Source organism: Neopelma chrysocephalum, unplaced genomic scaffold (genome assembly GCF_003984885.1).
Source record: "Neopelma chrysocephalum unplaced genomic scaffold, ASM398488v2 Primary Assembly neopelma1_63, whole genome shotgun sequence".
Taxonomy (NCBI): domain Eukaryota; kingdom Metazoa; phylum Chordata; class Aves; order Passeriformes; family Pipridae; genus Neopelma; species Neopelma chrysocephalum.
Window position 1 is genome coordinate 843,618 of NW_020897720.1, and position 20,203 is coordinate 863,820.

A 20,203-nucleotide genomic window follows, 5' to 3' on the forward strand; every position below is an offset into this window, starting at 1 on the left:
TGACAGCTGGAAATGGGAATGCTTGGGAATGCTGCCGAGGGGCCGCTCCGGAGGGGGCTGTGGGCGCTGATGCTGCTGCTGTCTGTGGCCATCTACGGCTCCCACGCCCCCCTCCTGACCCTGTGCAAGGTGGACGGGGCCATCCCCTTCAGCTCCACGTCGGTGGTGGTGCTGGTGGAGCTCACCAAGCTGGCACTGTCCCTGCTGTCCCTGCTGGGGGAGCCGCCGGTGCCCGCCGCGTCCTGGCATCACGCCGCGCCCTTCGCCCTCTCGGCCCTGCTCTACGCCGCCAACAACAACCTGGTGGTGCACATGCAGCTCTTCATGGACCCCAGCACCTTCCAGGTGCTCAGCAACCTGAAGATCCTGAGCACGGCGCTGCTCCACAGCCTCCTGCTGCGCCGGCGCCTGGGGCCGCGCCGCTGGCTGGCCCTGCTGCTGCTGCTGGGGGCCGGGGTGTGCTACAGCTGGGGGGGGCTCCGGGGGCACGGCGTTCCCGGCGGGATGCGCCTGCACGTCACGCCCGTGGGGCTGGTGCTGCTCTGCGTGTACTGCCTCATATCAGGCCTGTCTGCTGTCTACACTGAAGCCATCCTGAAGGCGCAGCCGCTGCCCCTCAGCCTCCAGAACGTCTTCCTCTACTTCTTCGGGGTCCTGCTCAACCTGGCAGGCTCCCTGTGGAGCGGAGCTGAGGGCGGGTTCCTGCGGGGCTTCTCCCCGTGGGTGCTGCTGGTGGTGCTCGGCCAGGCCCTCAACGGCCTCATCATGTCGGTGGTGATGAAGCACAGCAGCAACATCACCAGGCTCTTCATCATCTCCTGCTCCATCCTGGTCAATGCCCTGCTCTCCGTCGCCCTGTTTGACCTGCAGCTCACTCTGCTCTTCTTCGTGGCCGTGGCGTGCATCGGCCTCGCTGTGCACCTCTATTATGGAGTCACGTAGCCACTGCCTCCCTCCCGCGTGTCCAGGCAGCCCCAACCCTTCCTCAGGGCTGGGATTGTTGCTGCTGGGCGCCTGCACAGCTCCAAGGACCCCTGGACAAGGAGTGCTCTGTCCCTGCTTCCAGGGGGAAGCTGGGCCCTGCTCCAGCCCAGCCAAGCTCAGTGCCACGGGGTTCCCATGGGATCAGGTGTGCCCAGCCTCAGGGTGGGTCCTGAGCCCTGTGTGGGTGCCTCATAGTTTCAGGCTGGGCCAGGGGAGGTTTAGGTTGGCCCAGGGAAGTGGTGGAGTCCCCATTTCTGGAGGTGTCCAAGAAATGACTGGATGTGACACTCGGTGCTCTGGTCTGGTTGACAAGGTGGTGGTCAGTCACAGGTTAGACTCTATGATCTTGGAGGTCTTTTCCAACCTCAGTGATTCTGGGATTCTGTGTCCCATGTCCTCAAGCTGCTTCTCCACACCACAGTGGCCTGGGAGTGATTGGCTCTGCCAGCACACTCTACCAGCCCAGAGTGGCACTGGTGCCATTTTGGCTCCCATGGATGCTGCTTCCCCCCTCCCCATTCCTGGTGCTGCTTCCTGGGGCCTCTCCCACTTCCACAGTTTTCCAGCCCAGCTCCTGGCTGAAGCCCTGCTGTCCTCAGGTCCCGCTTCCCCTCCTTGGGCACAGTGTCTGTGTGGAACAGACAGGGAAGGGGACATGTGGGAACTGTTTCACCTGCTCCCAAAAGGGAGACACCTGGATTTGTACGGAATTCTTGGCAGGCAGAACACACCCGGGGTATTAAAGCTGCAATTCAACAGCATCTGTGTGTCTGTCCCTTGTGTCTGTCCTGTGTCTGCCCTCCCTGCAGGAAGGGGTCTGTGTCCCTTGGGAGAGGTTTGGGGGCTGGAGGTGTGTCCAAGCCTGGTGACAGTCATGGGTGAGGGGCACCTGCTTTATTCCACATGGTCCCAGCTGGGGGTTGCCAGTCAAGTGCCTGGCACAGAGCAGTTTTCCCTCCCTGGGGCACGTTTCCTCAGAGAGCAGCAGCTGGAGGGGAGGGGCAAGAGGGGAGGTTGTGCCCGGGGTAACCGCTGGGGCTGGTGACCCTCGTGCTGCCAGGCCAGCTGTCCCCACGCCCTGGGAGGTGGCTCAGGGGGTCTGTGTGGTGGCATCCGCCAGGCACCGCTGTCTGGCCTCCCGCGGGTGCCGGCTGTGCTCGGCGAGCTCCAGGGTGTCCCGGAGCAGCTCCTGCAGCAGCGCCCGGTGCCGGCGCTCCAGCGCCTCCCGCTGCTCCCCCGCCAGGCGCCGCTGGTCCCGCAGCACCTGCGGGATGCCCGGGCTGTCTGGCACGGCCCTGGCATCGCCGGGAGATGAGTGCCCAGCCCTCCCTGCTCACCTGCAGCAGGTGCTGCCTGCAGCCCTGCAGCTCCCGCTGGTGATTCCGCAGCAGGGCCTCCAGGTCCCACTCGGCCGCCTCCCGCTCCCGCAGCGCTGCCTCCAGGCTCAGCCCCAGCACGGCCACCTCCTGCTGCCAGCGCGCTGTGTCCCACTGCAGGGGACAGGGACAAGGGCAGGGCAGCTCTGGGGTGTCCCTGCTCCCTGGGGCTGCCCTCGGGAGAGCGGCACCAGGGCAGGAGACCCGAGGGCAGGGTGTTGGGGTGTGGCTGTGCCCACCTCCCCGCTGTGCTCCTGGGCTGGCCCGACCCCGGCCCCAAGCTCCTGCTGGAGGTGCCGGCAGTGCCGAGCCCGCAGCCGCTGCCGCTCTGCCCTGGCCAGGGCATGCTGGACCTCCAGGGATGGGCATGGCTGGCACTGGCTTCCTACCTGGCACAGAGTGGAGCGGGCTGGGATGGCACCGGAATCCAGTGCTGCCAGTGCGGAGCACTGTGGGCACTGCACAGGGGCCCCATGAGCTCCCACTCACCGTGTCACCCCCAGGCCGTGGCCGTGGCTGTGGCATTTCACTCTGGGACAGTTCCTCCAGCAGCTCCTGCCCTGCACTGGCTGGAGCTCTGCTGTCCCCTCCCTGGCTGCTCCTGCTGTCACCCTGTCCTGCATGGGCACAGGGGAGGAGGATGAGTGTGATGTGGAGGCTGAAGAAAGCCATTCAAATGGAGGAGGGAGGCCTTTCCCACCCTGTAGAGCCATGCTCCGTGCCCACATATCCGCCACCCAGGTGTGGGATGCGTGTCTGGCCCCGTGCTCCAGACCTTCTGGCTCCAGGGTGACACTGGTCTGGGACCCAGGCTGGCCTGGTGCTGTATTCCCTGCAGAGACCTGGTCCTGTGGGAGCAGGACAAGATGTTACAGGGACACAACCATGACTCAGGGTTTCTCCTGCACCTGGGCTGTCCCCGGGTGAGGGGGCCTGGCCTGATCTCTGCCCACCTTGGCACTGGGCTGATGCATCTCACTTGACCGGAGCACCTCAGCCACCGCCTGCTTCTTCTCCCACCTTTGACTCTTCAGCACCTGGAAAAGGGGGCTGGGGGTCCTTGCTGGGATGCTGCAGACCTCCAGGCCTGGCACAGCTCCTGGGACACATCCCACCCCTCCATCTCACCTCCTGGGCAGCCCCAGCCCCTGCTCTCAGTGCCTGACAAGGGCCTTGGCACCAGGATGAAGCCCAGACCTCACCCGAGCAGGAATCGGTGCCATCCTGGTCCCACATGGATCCAGGGGTGTTCCCCCACCTGCAGCTCCCTCAGGGCTCTCCGCAGCTGGGCCACAGCTGTCCTCTGCTCTGGGAGGGCAGTTCCAGCCAGGAGCTCCATCCGCAGCCCTCGGATCTCCCTCCGGCGCGCCGTGATCTCCTCTGCAGGGTCCCAGAGTGTGGCGGAGATGGTCTTGGCCAGCCCCTTCACCCTCTCAGCCAGCCCCAGGGCTCCCAGGATCTCCTCCCTGGAGGTGTCTGGGAGAGCAGCAAGCCCTGGGTAGGGGCCATGGGGGACACCAGCACGGGAGGTTCTGGTACAATGGGGATGAGTGGAGCCGGTGTCCAGCTTCCAATGACCACCAGGTGTTCCTGAGACCGAGTGCCAGGCATGGGGCGGGATGGGGGGAAACATCAGGGAGGGGGCACCCCGAAGTGTGTCCCTGTCCCAGGGGCTACCTGGCAGTGACACACACAGCAGCAGGAACGTCAGGCTGTTCCCCTCCAGCAGCCGCTCCACAATCCAGGGCTGGCAGCCTGTGTCAGGTTCCCTGCACGTGGGGTGAGAGACACCCTGGGATGGCACTGGCATCCATGTGCCAGGCAGGCTGAGCCCCAACCCACAGGAGCCCAAGGATGGGTTGGTCACAGTGGGAGGGAGCCCACATCCCCAAGGGGAGGTGACAACCCCTTTGGCTCCCAGCCATGGGCTCCCTCTGGGGTGTCGGAGTCTCTCCTGCTTCACCTCGAGGTATGGAATCCCCGCAGCTCACAGCAGGCACACGGGGAGCTGGAGGGGGACACGGCTCAGTCCCGGTACGTACAGCCTGGGGCAGGGCCCCGTGGCCCCTGGGGACACCAGGATCCTGAGGGCCGAGCGCTGGCACCTGCCAGCCTCCAGCTCCCGCTCCACGGTGAGAGTGAAGAGGCTGCCGGCCCTGGGGAGAGGCCAGTGTGGGAGCAGAGCTTCCAGAGCCACCCCAGCACCCCACGGCCCAATCCTTCCCTGCCAAATCCCTCACCCCTGCACTGAGCGCCCGTCTGCGAGGGGCTGCCGTGCACACCCCTGGAACAGCGCTGGGATGGCAGCCAGCCCCCTGGCATAGGCACTGATGGCAGCTTGGGCATCGGGCACGGCGATTTCCGTGGCCTCCTCCACCATCCTGGAAGCAGAGGGGGACAATAGTGAGCGAGGAGGGCCATGTCCACCCACCCCCTGCATGCCCTGGGGGATATGTGCTCCCTGGGCACCGTGTTCCCTGCCCAGCCCCACCCATTGAGGTTCCAGCCCCACCCATTGGGGTTCCAGCTCTCCAGGAGTACCTGCCCAGCCACAGGGCATCAGGTACCTACAGGCCCAGGGGTGTGACATCCATCACTTGCAGGGCTCGGCCATCAGGACGGAGCAGGTCCCAGGCTTTGTCGTGGGTGCTGACCTGGAAAGGGGAGCTGTGTAGGGCAGGGGGGCAGGAAAAGGGGGCTGCTGGCATCCTGCACTCCCCAGGGGCCTGGGCTGCTCATGGCTGTGCACAGGTGAGGGCTGAGAAGGGCTGATCTTGTGGTCACTCTCAGCTTCTCTGTCCCTGGGGCCAGGGAAGGGCAGAGCCCTGGGAACGCCCTGTGTGGAGCTTGGCAGGTCCCTGGCAGCATCCCAGAGCCAAAGGGCAGGTCCCAGCAGGGTGGCAGGAGCTGGCATCACTGCTGTGCCAATCAAAGTCACACAGAGGGACCTTCAGGCCACAGGGATCAGTGACTGGCAGAAAAACCTCAGCCATGAGATGGGCAGGAAGGGGTTTGAGGGCTCCCCTTATCCCACTAGGCTGCTGGAGCCTGGGAGACACTCCATGGGCAGTCAAGGCTTCCCACACCTAGCAGGTCCTGGAAAGAGGTGAGAAAACCTGGGATCCAAAGATCTCCAGCTCCTGGTCACCCTCAGGATGAAGGTACTGGATGTATGTAATAAATACTATAATATATAATATATATAATGTAATACATGCCCTTGGCACAGCAGGGTCTGGGCAGCGGCAGAGAGCAAATTGGACCCTCATTCCATGACATCCTACCTTGCTCCTGCCATACCTGGACCAGGCTGACTGTCTGCAGGCTCTGTGTGTCATCCCCCAAGGCCTCCAGTTCTTGGAAGATGGTGTCAATCACCTGGGGACAAGCCGGGAGCTGTTGGTCTTACACCAGGCAGGATCGGGGCCTGTTGGGTGATCCAGGAGCCCAGCACAGCTGTGCTGTCACCCCTCCCTGTCACCTCTCCCCTGGGCCCTCACCTGCCAGAGGACACTCTGGAAGGGCAGCTGTGTCCCAGGGCCGTGGGGGTCCCACAACAGCAGGGACACGCTGTAGCCAAGGGGAACCAGGGCCAGCTGCGGTCTTGCCAACTCCAGGACCTTCTCCTGGTAGGAGGGACGTATCCAGCAGAGCAGGGATGGCATGGCACAGAGGGCATTGGCATGGATCAGGGCAGGGCAACACATGATGTGGCACAGGTATCCCAGCACAGGTATCCCAGTATGGATGGCATGGCGTGGATGCACAGCATGGCATGGATGGCATGGCATGGCACCACACCAAGAGGGAACAGGGAAAGGATGAGAAACACCCACAGAGCCCCCCATGGGACCAAGCCCCATGTCCCAGCAGTGCCTGTGACCTCTGAGGAGGAGGGAGTGCCGCTGGGTGTCCCAGCCCATGGCTTGGGCCAGCATGTCCCTGGCACAGAAGGACTTGGGGCTCACAGTACCTGTCCTGCATCCAGGCGGAAAACACCATCGACAGCCAAGCTGCTCTCCTGGCACAAGGGATAATGTTCAGCTTTCCCCCATCCCAGCACGACCAGTGCAAGGTAAAGGAGGAACTGGGCACACTGGGATGGAGATGGCAGGTGTGGGACAGAGGGCCTGGCTCGGGCAGGGATGAGGGGAGACCCCCTCCCTTCCCCTGCTGTGTGGGAACCCCCAGGAGCCCTCAGGGGTGTAAGGCAGGACCAGCCCAAGACCTCAGCACCCTGCAGGGTCCCAGGAGTAGCAGGTGGTGGGACAGAGCCCTCTGCTCCCACCTGGTCCCCCAGATCCCCTCAGACCCTGGATGTCCCTGTACCTGGGGCACGTCCCTGTCCCTCCCACTCTCACCTGGGGCTCCTTCCCAGCGAAGAGGAGCTGCAGGGTGTCCTCCATGCCATCTGCCCAGCTCTCCCCCGGCCCTGAAAACACTGAGTGTGGGGTAGGGTGGGCGTTACCCCCACCTGCCCCTGCTAAGTCCTGCTCTCCTTGCAGCCTGGGGGCTTCACATCATTCCTGAGCTCTCCCACTATGGCTCAGAGCCACCAGGGTGGGGAGGACACTCCCTTCCCATCAGCCCAGGCCAGGCCCACCAGCATGGCCAGTGGTCCCAGTGCCACCACGGCTGTGGCTGCCACCCTGGTCCCCTGTTCTCTGCTGTAGGGGTTCAGGTGAAGGATCTGGGATGTCCTGAGCTCTACCTGCTGCCTGGTGGAGCCCCACGGCTGCTCGCACGCTGACATCCTGCTTGGCCTGCTGGGATAGAGGGGAATGATCCAGGGATGGAGGGGGAATGATCCAGGTCCTGCCCCACGCACTCAGCACCCACCAGGAGCTGGATGAGCCCCTGGGAGCTGAGCAGCCCCTGGCCACACCACACCAAAATCAGGGGACAGATCGCTCCAAACTGCCCTGGGATGTCCCCCACCATGGCACTCACCTCCCCGGTGTCCATGGGCACCTCAGCAGGAGCAGCAGCAGCTGCTGTTTTGGCCAGGGGATGGAGTTACACAGGGTGATATCCTGTTCTCTTGCATTATTGATGGGAGTCAGGTACAGCCATGTGGGCAGAGCCAGGCCCAGCCTGGAGGCACCGTGTTCCAGAGGCTGAGCCCTGCTGGCCAAGGGATCAGCAGGACCACGGGAGGCAAGTGGGTGCCTGGAGCCACTCACACCATTGGTGTGCTCCTGACTCCAAGAGGGACATCTCTGCAAGTCATGGATGGGAGATGAGGGACCTTGGGCTGTCATGAAGGTTTTCTAGGCACAGAAAGTGACCACAAACCACAGAAACACATTTACTGGAGATGAGTAAAAGCAAGAGAGCACAAAAGGAAACATCAAAGCTGAGGGTCTCCGTGGTCTGTGGAAACACAGATGGGGGGAGACAGGAGAGAGGTCCCAGGACATCCCCACCCCTCCTTTTGGACAGGACCAGGCACGATGAGGAGATGCACATGGATCCCTCCATTCACCACCATTCCCTGTGCAGAAGAAGACCAGAGCCCTGCCGCCCCAAAACCCCCCTCACCTGTGCCTCAGGCGTGAGGGTGATGCCAGGTGGACACAGATGGAACAGGCAGCACTGGGAGCTCCATCAGGAGCAGTGCTGGGGGCATGTTGGGACTTGGGCAGTTGGAGTTGGCCCCAGGGAAAACCTCCTTGGGAGGGTGCAGCCCTGGGACAGAGCATGGCATGGGGCTTTGAGGGGTTCCCCAGAACTTGGCTGGGCAAAGCCACAGCAGGATAATACTGTGGGTGCCTGGACCCCAGGCCCTGTTCAGCCACTCTCCTGCTCTAGCCTTGGATCTTCCCACATTCTGGTTTCCCCCCATTCCCAGCCAGCCCAGCCCATGTTTGCTCACAGGTCCCATGTACCTGTGCCCAAACAGAACAGAGAGGGAAGGACACAGAAAATACCCAGGAACTTTACCCCAGAAAATAGCCAGGACCTTAATGAGAAGGCAGGACAGGTCAAGGGGATGAAGAGCAGGGCTTGGCCAGGTGAGCCCTGCCAACCTGCAACCAGCCCCTTCTTTTAACAAGGGCCTGGAGGAACATGACAAGGGGGAATGGCTTCACACTGCCAGAGGGCAGGGTTAGATGGGATATTGGGAAGGAATTCTTCCCTATGAGGGTGGTGAGGTCCTGGCACAGGTTGTCCAGAGAAACTGTGGCTGCCCCATCTCTGAAAGTGTCCAAGGCCAGGTAAGAGGGGGCTTGGAGCAACCTGGGCTAGTGGAAGGTGTCCCTGCCCACAGCAGGGGGTTGAATGAGATGAGCTTTAAGATCCCTTCCAACCCAAACCATCCTGTGATTCTATGATTCCCCCAATCCCCATTTTCCCATGCCTTTCCCTTCCCCAGTCAACCCCTCCTTTTGTTCCTTCCCATAAGCATTCCCCATTGTCCTGCATTCCTCTGCTCTCCCTCAGCACCCCATAATCAATTTTCTCTTTACTACGAGATATTCTCTGCATAACCCAGAACAAACCCATTTTCCTCTTTTCACAAAAAGTTTCTGGTTCAACGTCTCCAAGGTCACACCAGAGGGACGTGTCCATCCATGCCTCCAGAGCTGGGGTCTTGGCTGCTCCTCCTCATTGGCATTTGTGTGTGTGGGCGTTTAATTTAGTCAGTTTTTTTCTTTGTGGGTTTTCTCCTGTGCTGAAGAGCAGCAAAGCAGCATCCTCACAAGCCAAACATCCTGGCCCAGGCACAGCCCCAGGTGAGGAGATGGAGGACCAGCAGAGGGGCCACAGAGGCTCCAAGGATGGCTGGATGGGGTATTACAAGGTGTTGTGGGGGTCTGGGCAGGGAACACCAGACCCCAGAGAGTTTTGGGGCATCTGAGTGCCGCCAGTGGGAATACAATGGAGCTGAATTCTTCTTATCCGGGGCAGGTGGCATCACAGGGGCAATGGGGACATGTTTGGGCATAGGGAGCTGGAGGTGGCCACAAGGGAGGGTACAGCCCTGGGACAGAGCATGGCACGGGGCTTTGAGTGAGGGGTGCCCCAAAACCTGGCTGGGCAAAGGCACAGCGGGATAACATTCCACAGGGCAGCCCTGGCTGGGGACACCGAGAGAGCCCCTCACTCGGGGGGCCTGTGAGCCTTCCCTTGGAGCTCCTGTTGGGAAGCACTGCTGGGAAGGCTCCGACATCTCACCCTGTGGCAGGGCCTGACCCTGAGCAGGCAGAGGGCCCCTGCCAGGCCCAGCAGGGCCAGGGCCACGCAGAGCGGGGCGACCACGGCGGCGCGGCGACACCGCAGCACCGACACCGGCACGGCCACCACCTGCCAGCCCTGGTAGCCCGGCGGGGACTGGCACGTGTAGTCCTGTGGCCAGCCCTGCCCCAGGTGCCCCGTGGCTGCCAGTGCCTGCAGCCCCCCAGCCCCGGAGCACGAGCAGCTGAAGGGGTTGTTGGCCGCAGTCACGTTCTGCAGACGCCCCAGGAGCGTCACCTCATCCCACGGCAGCTCTGTGATGGAATTGTTGTCCAGGTGGAGGGTGTCCAGCACGGGGTAATTCCTGAGGGAGGGGACGGCCTGCAACAGGTTTTGGCTCAGGAAGAGCTTCTTCAGGGAGCTGAGGGAGATGTCCACGGCATGGAGGTGGTTGTGGCTCATGTCCAGCACCTCCAGGTTGGGAGGCAGAGGTGTCAGCACTTCCTCCAAGCCAGTGTGGGACAGGTTAAAGATCCGGAGGGATGCTGGCCACTGGCAGGAGGAGGATGGGTCTGCCATGAGCTTGTTCTGGCTGAGATTGAGGTTCTGGAGCCCCTGCAGTAGCTGCACCCCCTCACACACACTGTGGTAGGACGTCAGGTTGTTGTGCTGCAGACTCAGCACCTGGAGCTGAGGGAAAGCTCCCTGGCAGAAGGCAGGTGTCAGGCTCTCATCCCCGAGGCTGTTTTGTGCCAGGTCCAGGGTGTGCAGAGCTCTGAACACCTTTCCAATGGCACAGGGCAGGCTGGTAACACTGGAGCTGGTGACAGCCAGCTCCTGCAGCGTCTCCAGCCACGTGCTCAGGCTGGAGAAGGCCTGTTCATTGCCCATCAGCGGGGCAGATGTCACGTTGTTGAAGCTCAGGGACAATATGGGCAAGCTCTGGCCGTCCATTTCATGCCAGTCACCTGTGCCCTGGAAAACACAGCTGTCAAACACCAGCTCCTTCACGTGGGTGTAGGAGAAGAACCTCAGCACGCGGGCCAGGAGGATCTCAGGCACCAGCACATCAGCAATAATTACTTTCTGGATGATAAGGGAGCCCAGAGTCTCAATGGCAGAGTCGTCCAGGTCCCTGATGGGGAAGGCTATGTATTTCTCCACATCTCCCCCCCGAAACTCCACCACAGTTGCAGCGAGGCACTGGATAAGGCTGCCCGCAGTCTCCTCGGACAGGTTGTAGCACACACAGCGCTCCTGAGTGCGGTTGAAGTAACATCTGTTTCTTCTGCCTTCTGCCCCCAACAGCCCCAGCCCCAGGAGGAGCAGAACAGCCACAGTCATGGTGAACAACCTGAAGACGAGGGGGAATGGTGAACAGCAGGTGAGGGGACTTGCGGGACTTCCATCCTGGCTTGGGCAGATTCTGCCCTGCAGAGCCACCCCTTGGGGACATGGCACTGCCCTCATTGCTCCTGCACACCCCATGGGCACCCACCTGGCTACCGAGGGCTACCTGACTGGCTATGTGACTCAGGGCAACACTCAGACCAGCAGCCAACACCCAGGAGCTACACCCGTGCCACCCTCTCTGTGGCAGGGAGTCGGTGGCACTGGTCCCATCCCACCCCAAAAGCAGGGTAGCTCCTGAGGCTCTGCACTGTCCTGCCTGGGCTGCCTTGCTGCAGGCTCCTGCTCCTAAGTGACCAGAAATGCCATGGAATGGGGAGAAACTAGAAATGCCGAGTTACGGACAGGGAAGCCAGATATGTCAGTCTGACCATGGGATGGGAGAGCCCCAGCTCTGCTTGTTCCTGTCTAATCTGGGGCAGGAAATTGCAACAGAGGGCTTCATGGTTTCCCTCTTTTCACCCAGTGATTTGATCATCACCAGCCCCCAAAGAGATGGTGGAAAATGACCTCTGAGGGTCCCTGTAGGTCCCTGTCAGCACCAGGCACTGCTGACAGGAGATTCTGGTCACCAGATTGCAAAAAAAGCAGCAAGCAAAGATTAAAGGCTCCTGAAAATGTGCTGACTCAGCTGTGTAGTCGTGGGGGGTCTTTGGGGGTCCCCAGTACAGCCTCCTGCTTCTAGCAGGTCTGTGCCGGCACCAGCCCCGATCAGCCACAGCTTTTTTTGGCCACATCCCAAAATCCTCCAAGGATGGATCCCTCCCTACCTCTCTGTGTTGCGGGGCTGCACCACCCTCCCGGGGAGAAAATCTCCTCCAGCACCTGCACCAAGCCCCCCTCACTTTGGGGGGCAGCGGGATCGAGGGTGAGTTTGTCCAGTGACTCACCAGCCGGCTCAGAAACGTTTCCTTCCCTCACGTCTGCTTCCTCTAACCGCTGCCAAATCCAGGGCTGAGGTGCCAGACACTCCAAGTTCTCAGCTCTCTCCGGCACCTGATCTTCCCCTGCCTCGGGCCGGATGAGCCCCCGGTGCCCGCGGGGGTGTTCCAGCCGCCGATGGCGCTCCCGCAGCCCGCGGTTGGACCCACGCGGTCGGGACTGACAAACACCCCGGGGCTGGGTCCCGGGCACTGCCCCTGCGCCCTCGGCGTGACTTCCTGACAGGGCAGCGCCAGACGGGCCACGGGAAGCAATGCGCCGTGAGGCAGCCGCCCAAATCACCTCGGCTTCGCTGCCCCGCGGCCGCGGGTTGGGCAGGGCTGTGCTCCGAGTGCCAGCGCTGTTCACTTTCCTAGCAAGGGGCACGGAGCAGAGTGTGGTCAGCATTCCTGAAAGACAGTCTCAGGACCAGCCCTTTCCTTCCAGATGCTCTGGGATCGCTGTGCCTCAGAGCCCACTGGCAGTGAAGAAGGGTACAGGACTGTCATAGCTGGCATCCAGACCATCCCCAGGGTTGTTCCATGTAGGATGGGGATGGGACCAGCTCCATGCTGTACAGGACACTCCCTCACCCAAGACAAGCTGGCAACTTGGCCAGGGAACTTGTATCACTTGCCCTGTGCTCTTCTGGCAGCTGGTGGCTGTGCCTGCTCCAAGGGGTTAAGACTGAAGACCACCAGGCATTTGGAAAGATCCAGGAGTGTTCAAGACACAACTGGATGTGGCACTCAGTGCTCTGGTCTGATTGAGAAGGTGGTGATTGGTGAAAGGTTGGACTCGATGATCTTGGAGTTCTTTTCCAACCTCAGTGATTCTGGGATTCTGTGATCTCTCAGGAATTTTTTCTTTCCCAGGGATTTCTCTGCCTGTGTTGGATTCAGAAAGGGCTTCAGGAAGGTAACAAAACTGCATGGTTGGACGCTGCCATTCCCAGTTTGTTGTTGGTAATGTGGCATAACACATTAGTGCCGCAACAGTTGGGGCTGGAGCTGCCTGTCCCACGCTCTCTGGCACTCCTGTGCAGAGGGATTCAGCAATTCCATGATTCCTCTTCTCCGTCCTTGGGTTCCATGAAAATCCTCCACACAGGAAGGATGTGGAGCTGCTGGAGCGAGTCCAGAGGAGACCACGGAGATGCTCCAAGGGCTGGAGCCCCTCTGCTCTGGAGCCAGGCTGGGAGAGCTGGGGGTGTTCACCTGAGCAAGAGAAGGTTCCAGGGAGACCTTAGAGCCCCTTCTGGTGCCTCAAGGAGCTCCAGGGGAGCTGGAGAGGGACTGTGGACAAGGGATGGAGGGACAGGACAAGGGGAAATGGCTTCCCATCGACAGAGGGCAGAGTTAGATGGGATATTGGGAAGGAATTCCTGGCTATGAGAGTGGCGAGGTCCTGGCACAGGTTGCCCAGAGAAGCTGTGTCTGCCCCATCCCTGGAAGTGTCCAAGGCCAGGCTGGACGGGGCTTGGAGCAGCCTGGGATAGTGAAAGGTGTCCCTGCCCATGGCAGGGGGTGGCATGAGATGAGCTTTAATGTCCCTTTTATCCCAAACCATTGTGTTATTCCATCAAACTGCTGCTGTGTGCGCCGTGGAAAAATCACTGCTGCCCTCTGAGCTCCCTTCACTGCCCCTTTTGGCAGCTCTGTCAGCTCTGGCCGGGGCTGGTACCTTTAATTTCTGGCCATCAGCTGCAAATTCCCCAAACGTCTTCCTGAGGAAGCACGAGCTCCTCTACCCCTCGGCCACCACCACCACCACGGTGGAAGATTCCAGGGCCCCGAGACGCGTTAGTTCGCATTTCTGGTGAATCTTTGGGCTTTTTTTGGCCTCAGCACAGACATCCCACCCAGCAACACACAGCTCCCCGTGCCCGGGGCGGGCTGGGGGGCCGGGTTCCGCATCTCCCCGCCCCCGGACCGCCCCGGGCCTTTTCCTCCTGCTCCTCCTCCTGCTCCTCCTCCTTCTCCTCCTCCTTCCCGATGTGGGGCCGGCGGCGGGGCCGGCGCGGCGCCGGGCGCGGTGCGGAGGAGCTGCGGGCCCGGCGGCGGGAGCGAGAGGCAGGTCAGGGAGGGTTTGTGGGTTCCCACGTGGGTGGGAGGGACGCCCCAGCTCAGCCTTGTCCCCTTAGACCCTCCCGCTCCGTCCGGCCGCGCATCCCGCGGTGCGCGCAGTGATGGCACCGCTGGGTCCTGCCCGCTCGGGGAAGCGTTTTACAGCTTAAAAATTTATTCCCGCCAACAATTCCCCATTTCTTCAGCCATCCTGCCGCGGTTTGGGTTTTCCGAGATCCCGCCCGTGTCTCAGACGGGATAAAAGGAGGCTCAGGGGGGACCTTCTCGCTCTCTACAACTCCCTGACGGGAGGGTGGAACCGGACGGGGGTCTGGTCCCAGGGAACGAGCGACGGGACAAGACAAGAGAAAACGGCCTCAAATTACACCAGAGGGTGTTTTGGTTGGGTATTAGGGAAAATTTCATCACCGAAAGGGTGGTCAGGCATTGGAAGGGGCTGCCCAGGGCAGTGGTGGAGTCACCATGCCTGGACTTGTTCTCAAAAAACAAGTAGACATGGTCCTTGGGCCGTGTTCAGCTGCTGGGTATTCAGCTGGAATACCGGGTGGTATTCAGCTGGAGGCTGAACTTGACGATCTTGCAGGTCTTTTCCAACCTTACTGGTTCTATGATCCTTCGTAAAAGCAGCCTCGGGTCCCTGCTGCTGGTCCTTGCAGCTTTGTCCCGCACCTGTCCTGCCCATTATCCCAGCTGTGGATTCGCACATCCCTCCCAGGCCTGCACAGAGAGGAACAGACAGTTTCTCCCTGGGTTAAAGGAGGAATAAGGGGCTCTTGGGCGGGATGGAAAAGCATCCTGCCCTAGGTGGGTGGTGACGGGTCCTGATCCGATTGCAGCTCTCAGGAAAGCCCGGCGGGAGGAGCAGTTGGTCAGCAAGCGGCTTCTGCGGGAGGACAGCGCGGCAGAGGAGGGGGGACAGGATGGAGCAGACGCCGTGCCGGACCCACTCTCAGAGGATGAGGTGAAGAACATGACGTTCTCTGTGGTGATGGGGGTCTCAGGGGTCTTCCCCAGCCTCAGCAGGTGAAGGAGGCTGGGCAGGGGTGGCTTTGGGAATGTTTCTGAGTCGCTGCCAGACACAGTAAGGTTCTCTGTGCCCATCTTTATGCCCTGGGTTCCTTTGCCTCCAGGATTAATGAGATGAAATCTTAATGCTGGTACTGCTGGAAGCTCACCTATGTTTTGATTCTGTGGCCAGGTCCTCGAGCTGCTTAGAGCCGTGCAGAGGGGCTCGGAGGACAGGAAGGGATCGCTCGGCCGCCTCCGCCGGGCTCTGCAGAACGAGGAGACTCAGCAGAAGTTTGTCAGGTCAGCCCGGCTCTGGTGTGGCTGTTACCACGTCCCGAGGGGCCCTTTGTCCTGGTGGCTGGGTGGGTGAGAGCAGGGTGGGAGGTGACAGCAGCCTTTGGGTCCCACCAGGCTGGACGGCAGCATCCGGACGCTGACGGGGCTGTTCACCAGCAGCTTGGCCGACATGCAGCTGGAGGCAGCCCGATGTCTGCACGAGCTGTCCCACTCCAGTGACCCCACTGTGGCTGAGGCCTGTCTGCCCGTGACCTCCTACCTCCTCACGTACCTGTCGGGACACAGCGTGGAGTTCACGGTGAGATCCGTGTTTTGGCACCAGAGGATCCTTTGGTAACAGGTGGTATTGACCTCTCTTGGCCAAACCTGGCTCACATGGGAGTGCTGGTGGGAAGGGGCCTTCTGGAAAGCCTCTGGTCCAACATTCCCCTTGGAGCAGAACTGTTCCCAGTGCCCAAGTGTTACAATCCACTCCTGAAGGTGTGGTAACTGAGGTTCTTGTTAATGATAGACCCCTTGGGTGGAATTAGAGTGAAACGACACTGAATGACTGGGGTTTGTTTATATATATATATATATATATATACATGGCAGGTTTATTTTAGAACAATTTGAGGGCAATGCAAAGGAGGTATGTAGATGTTTTGGTTATTAGCTATACAAATATAACAATATAAAAGCATAAAGATATCACTTAAGAAAATATATAAGGAAAAGAAAATAAAAATAAGAGTAGATAGGGGAGAGGAAAGATGTCACCCCCAGTGGATCCAGTGACGAGACTTGACTGTTGCAATTTCAATGCCCTCCAAAGTGGAAGTGATCAGATCCCAACCTGAGCCAGACAGAAAAAGAACCAACTGAAGCTGACACAGCTGGGAATGGGGTGGCTGGAGAGTCCAGCAGTATCTGTGTGTCTGAATTCAGCTCTGCCCTCCTCGGAGGAGGGTGTGGGACCTGAGCCTTGCTGGCTGCCCAGGGGAGCATAGACAGGGTCACTGCTCTGGTGTGTTGCAGGAGCTGTGTTTGTACACACTGGGGAACCTCGTAGTAGAAAGTGAAGCTGTGAGGAAGCAACTTCTGCCTCAGGGCATCATTCCGGTGCTGGCATCCTGCATCCAGGTGGGTGAAACAGCTCAGCCACACTTCTCCTGCCCTGCCCTAGAGAGACTTCTCTGGCTGACAGCCCCGAGTGAGCAGCCCTCTTACCAGCCCTGGCGGTGGGCACAGACCCCTCTGCAGGAAGCTGTTCCCTCGAGTGTGAGAGTCACTCCTGGGCTCTCCTGCACTCCATTTTTGGGGCTCAGCTCAACTCCTTGTGCTCCTCTCCAGCTGAATCTCTCCCACCCAGTGGCTTGCTGATACAGTCTGTAACACAGGATGCTGTAGGCCTCTCCCCTCTGCCTGGTTTGGGGCTGTGCTTTGCAGGTCTGCATTTGGGCTCCTGGACCCCTACAGCCACAGCCCAGAGAGTGTGGGGAGGGGGATGGCTCAGCTTTGGTGTGGCCACAGGTTCCTGTGTCCCTCCCAGTGCCCTCTGTGCCCCCTGTCCTCCAGGCACAGTGGGACTGTGCTGCTCAGTTGCTGGGTTGGGTCTGGCACTGTGGGCCCCCGGCTCTGCCAGGAGGGATCAACTCTGTTCTGTTTGATTGCAGTCCCCACATGAGGCTGTGCTGGAAGGTGTGGGTTATGTGCTCTCACAGCTCCTCCAAGCCAAGGAATCACCCATGGAGATCATCCCGTGAGTCTGAGTCCTGCACCTCTGAATCCTGCACCAGGATGGGCCCTGGGGCTCAGTGTGGTATTTGTGTACCAGCAACATGGGACCTTTCCCATCCCAGTGATGTTAATAGTCTAGGGCAGAATTCCACCAGAACTGTGGGGGTTTGGATGCAGATTATGGCACAGGGCTTGGCTCCTTTCCCTCAGCCTCATCCAAGCAGACAGCTGTGGTATTTTGGTGAAAGCCAGTGTGGAGCAGGGGGGGCTTGCAGGGAAATTGTGGCTGTGTTCCTTCTGCAAAGGAAAAGATCAGATTGACAGCCCTCAGTGCCAAAAATATGACCTCAGCCAAGGCATCCTGAGTGCCCCCAGGCCCTGCCATGGACAGGGAGAGCCCAAGGCTGCAGCCCTTGGCTGAGAGTCTCTTCCAGGTGTTTATTTGGAGCATGTGGCTCCCGGTGCAGGGTGTGGCATCTCCCTGCTCGGTGACCAGGTCAGTGTCTCCCTGTCGATGTCTGTCCTACCTGTGCCTCCATTGACTCTGCTTTCTGACCCCAGGCAGGTCCTGGACTCTGTCCTCCCCCAGCACATGCTTCGCCTCGTGTGCTCCGGCCTCAAGGCTGGGCTGGGAGCAGCCGTGGAGTTTGCCTGGTGTCTCCACTACATCATTTGTAGGTAAACGTGCTTTTCTCCTCGTTTTGAGTTCCCCAGAGGCAGCCAAACAGAGGCATGAAGGCTCATGGTCCTGTGAGGGCACTGGATTTCCTCCTCTTGCCCTTTTCCCTTGGGAAAGCAATTCCTCTGCCATCCTGGGTATCCCTGCCCTCATATCTGAGCACGCGTGGGCTGTTTGCAGGATCACTGAGTTCCTTTACGGGGTGGTAATGGGTGATAAACCTGAGGAGGCTCTTTCTGGTCCTGTAAAGTGCCCCCAGATCTCCTCCCCATGTCTGGAGTTGTCCCCCACGCTTCCCAAAGCAAGCTCCCTGAATCCTCACACTTCTGGGCTTGGCTCAGTGCCACTCATCCAGGCTGGTTGTGCCAGCAATCCCTGCCTGCCACCAGAGACAAGGAGTGTGGAGGTACTCAAAGAAGAGTTGGGGCTGTTGCTTCCAGGCCCGTACAGATAATTCCAGTGAATCTGATTTTTATGGGCTTTTAAACATTCTCATAAGCTCAGAAAAAACCCTGCTATTGCAACATGAAATAAGCCCTGTGATGGTTCAGGAGGGTGCTCTGAATTTCCAGGCCCTGTTGTTTGGCAAGGGGCTGTGGCAATTTTCCTTCTCCAAGCTCCAAGAGCCACCCCACTGTCCCTCCCCTTTGCAGGCACAAATCCAACACGGTGCTGCTGGCGCTGGGGGCTGTGCCCGCCCTCACCTCGCTCCTGCTCGACCTGGCTTCTGAAATCCCCCAGGATGCTCCCGAGGGCCTGGAGCTGGTGAGAGGCGGGCAGGGTGCTGGCTCTTCCCGGGATTGCTGTTCCTGGGTCCAGCTGAAGGGCTGTGTGTGTCGCTCTGTCCGTCACAGCTCGTGTGCCCCGTGCTGCGGTGTCTCAGCAACCTGTTGGCAGAGACGGGCTGCCAGGTGCGGGACGAGCGCCTGCTCATCGCCCTGTTCCTCCTCCTGCAGTGCTTCCTCCAGCAGCACCCATTCCTGGTCCAGGAGTGCCTGTGGCTGCTGAACAACCTCACGGGTGAGTGTCCCCTGGCACAGCCAGAGCACTGCTGGGACCTGCCCTGGTTTTACTGACACATCCCTTCTCGGCCCCCTCAGCGGACGATCCCTTCCTCTGCTCTGCTCTGCTCTCCCTGGACCTGCTCCCGGCCCTGCTGCAGCTCCTGCAGTGCTCCCAGATGGCCACTGTGTTGGTAAGACTTCACCTCGTGCTAGGAACAGTGGGGAAGCGTTGGAGGGTCCAGCTGACAGTGCTGGAGTTGGAGGGTGGATGGGGTGGTAGGGACAGCTTGGCAGAAGGTCTCCTGTTGTGACAGTCGCCAGCCACCTCCCCTGAAGCCAATCCAGCTGTATTTACCCCTGGCAGAGCCTTGTCCCAGCACAAGAACAGTTCCAAGGGAGGTGCTAACTTGGAGTGAGCTGGGGAAGGCTCTGGAGGACCCCAAAGCTTTAGAAGGCTTGGGGGGACATGCTGCCGAGGGGTGGGTGGCACAGCTGGGTCTGGCTGGCACGGGCATGAACAGTGCCTTGGGGTGGGCATGGAAAGGGCTTGTAAAGAGCACTGAAAATCCAGGGGGTTGGTGGGCACATGGCTTTGGGCGAGCACCTGTCAGGACAAAAAAAGCTGGAAAGAGACTTTGGACAAAGGTCTGGAGGGACAGGACAAGGGGGAATGGCTTCACACTGCCAGGGGGCAGGGTTGGATGGGATATTGGCAAGGAATCCTTCTCTGTGAGGGTGGTGAGGCCCTGGCACAGGTTGCCCAGAGAAGCTGTGGCTGCCCCATCCCTGGAAGTGTCCAAGGCCAGGCTGGACGGGGCTTGGAGCAACCTGGGATAGTGGAAAGTGGCTCTGCCCATGGCAGGGGTGTGGAACTGGATGACCTTTAATGTCCCTTCCAACCCAAACCATGCTGTGATTCCATGCCATGGGAGTTGTTCCCAGCCCTCCCCAGCCTGTCAGGAATCTGCCCCCGAGGTGTTCCCTGCTCCGTGCAGGTGCTGACTGTGCTGTGCAATATCGCGGACAAGGGACCGTTCCAGTGCCAGCGGCTGCTCCAACAGCCCGTCCTGCCCCTGCTCCTGCCCATCCTCGCCCTGCCCGACCCTGAGACCCTGGGGCAGTGCCTGGAGCTGCTGCACCTCCTCTTCCTGCACTGCCCACAGGTGAGAGCTGGGGGGGGCTCCAGGGCACAATAAAGGGTCAAGGAATTCTTATTGTGGGGGTTATTATTACGGAAGGAGGATGATTATTATAGTTTAAAAAATGCTGCCCTCAGTCACTGCCACACTACCCCCCATCCCTCAGCACTTCCCTGCCCAAAGGGAAATTGTGATGCAGAGGGTGGAAGCCCTTCTTGTGTCTCTGGGAAGTTCCTTTTCATCAACCAGGACTGGGGTTTGGGCAGGTTGTTTGTACCCTCTGGGGTTATTACGGGTGGATTCTTTTTATTCCACTGTGGTTGCTTCATTTAGTGAAGACCACAGGAAGAAATTCTTGGCTGTGAGGGTGGGGAGGCCCTGGCACAGGTTGTCCAGAGAA

At 60.1% G+C, this 20,203-nt stretch overlaps 3 protein-coding genes across 3 annotated transcripts in view; 2 read left to right on the top strand and 1 right to left on the bottom strand.

Moving 5' to 3' along the window:
- Positions 1-20,203, top strand: part of SLC35A4 (solute carrier family 35 member A4) — a 27,956-nt gene continuing 7,753 nt past the window's right edge. Inside the window, exon 1 of the mRNA XM_027682362.1 lies at positions 1-1,206. Within this exon, the coding sequence (XP_027538163.1) occupies positions 13-942 (930 nt within the window). The 5' untranslated portion in view covers positions 1-12 and the 3' untranslated portion in view covers positions 943-1,206. The remainder of the gene's footprint in view (positions 1,207-20,203) is intronic.
- Positions 3,251-12,041, bottom strand: LOC113967297. Its single transcript, XM_027682803.1, has 12 exons — positions 11,840-12,041; positions 9,540-10,893; positions 7,072-7,123; positions 6,722-6,801; positions 5,861-5,986; positions 5,661-5,738; positions 4,932-5,014; positions 4,601-4,741; positions 4,403-4,516; positions 4,038-4,129; positions 3,619-3,836; positions 3,251-3,397 (listed from the first exon to the last, which is right to left on the bottom strand). Exons 2-12 carry the CDS (start codon positions 10,881-10,883, stop codon positions 3,251-3,253), a joined length of 2,475 nt encoding a protein of 824 aa, XP_027538604.1. The 5' UTR covers positions 10,884-10,893; positions 11,840-12,041.
- Positions 13,850-20,203, top strand: part of TMCO6 (transmembrane and coiled-coil domains 6) — a 7,136-nt gene continuing 782 nt past the window's right edge. Inside the window, exons 1-11 of the mRNA XM_027682361.1 lie at positions 13,850-13,946; positions 14,794-14,918; positions 15,156-15,265; positions 15,377-15,560; positions 16,280-16,384; positions 16,918-17,003; positions 17,543-17,659; positions 18,314-18,425; positions 18,515-18,680; positions 18,761-18,855; positions 19,660-19,827. Coding sequence (XP_027538162.1) covers positions 13,865-13,946; positions 14,794-14,918; positions 15,156-15,265; positions 15,377-15,560; positions 16,280-16,384; positions 16,918-17,003; positions 17,543-17,659; positions 18,314-18,425; positions 18,515-18,680; positions 18,761-18,855; positions 19,660-19,827 — 1,350 coding nt within the window. The 5' untranslated portion in view covers positions 13,850-13,864. The remainder of the gene's footprint in view (positions 13,947-14,793; positions 14,919-15,155; positions 15,266-15,376; positions 15,561-16,279; positions 16,385-16,917; positions 17,004-17,542; positions 17,660-18,313; positions 18,426-18,514; positions 18,681-18,760; positions 18,856-19,659; positions 19,828-20,203) is intronic.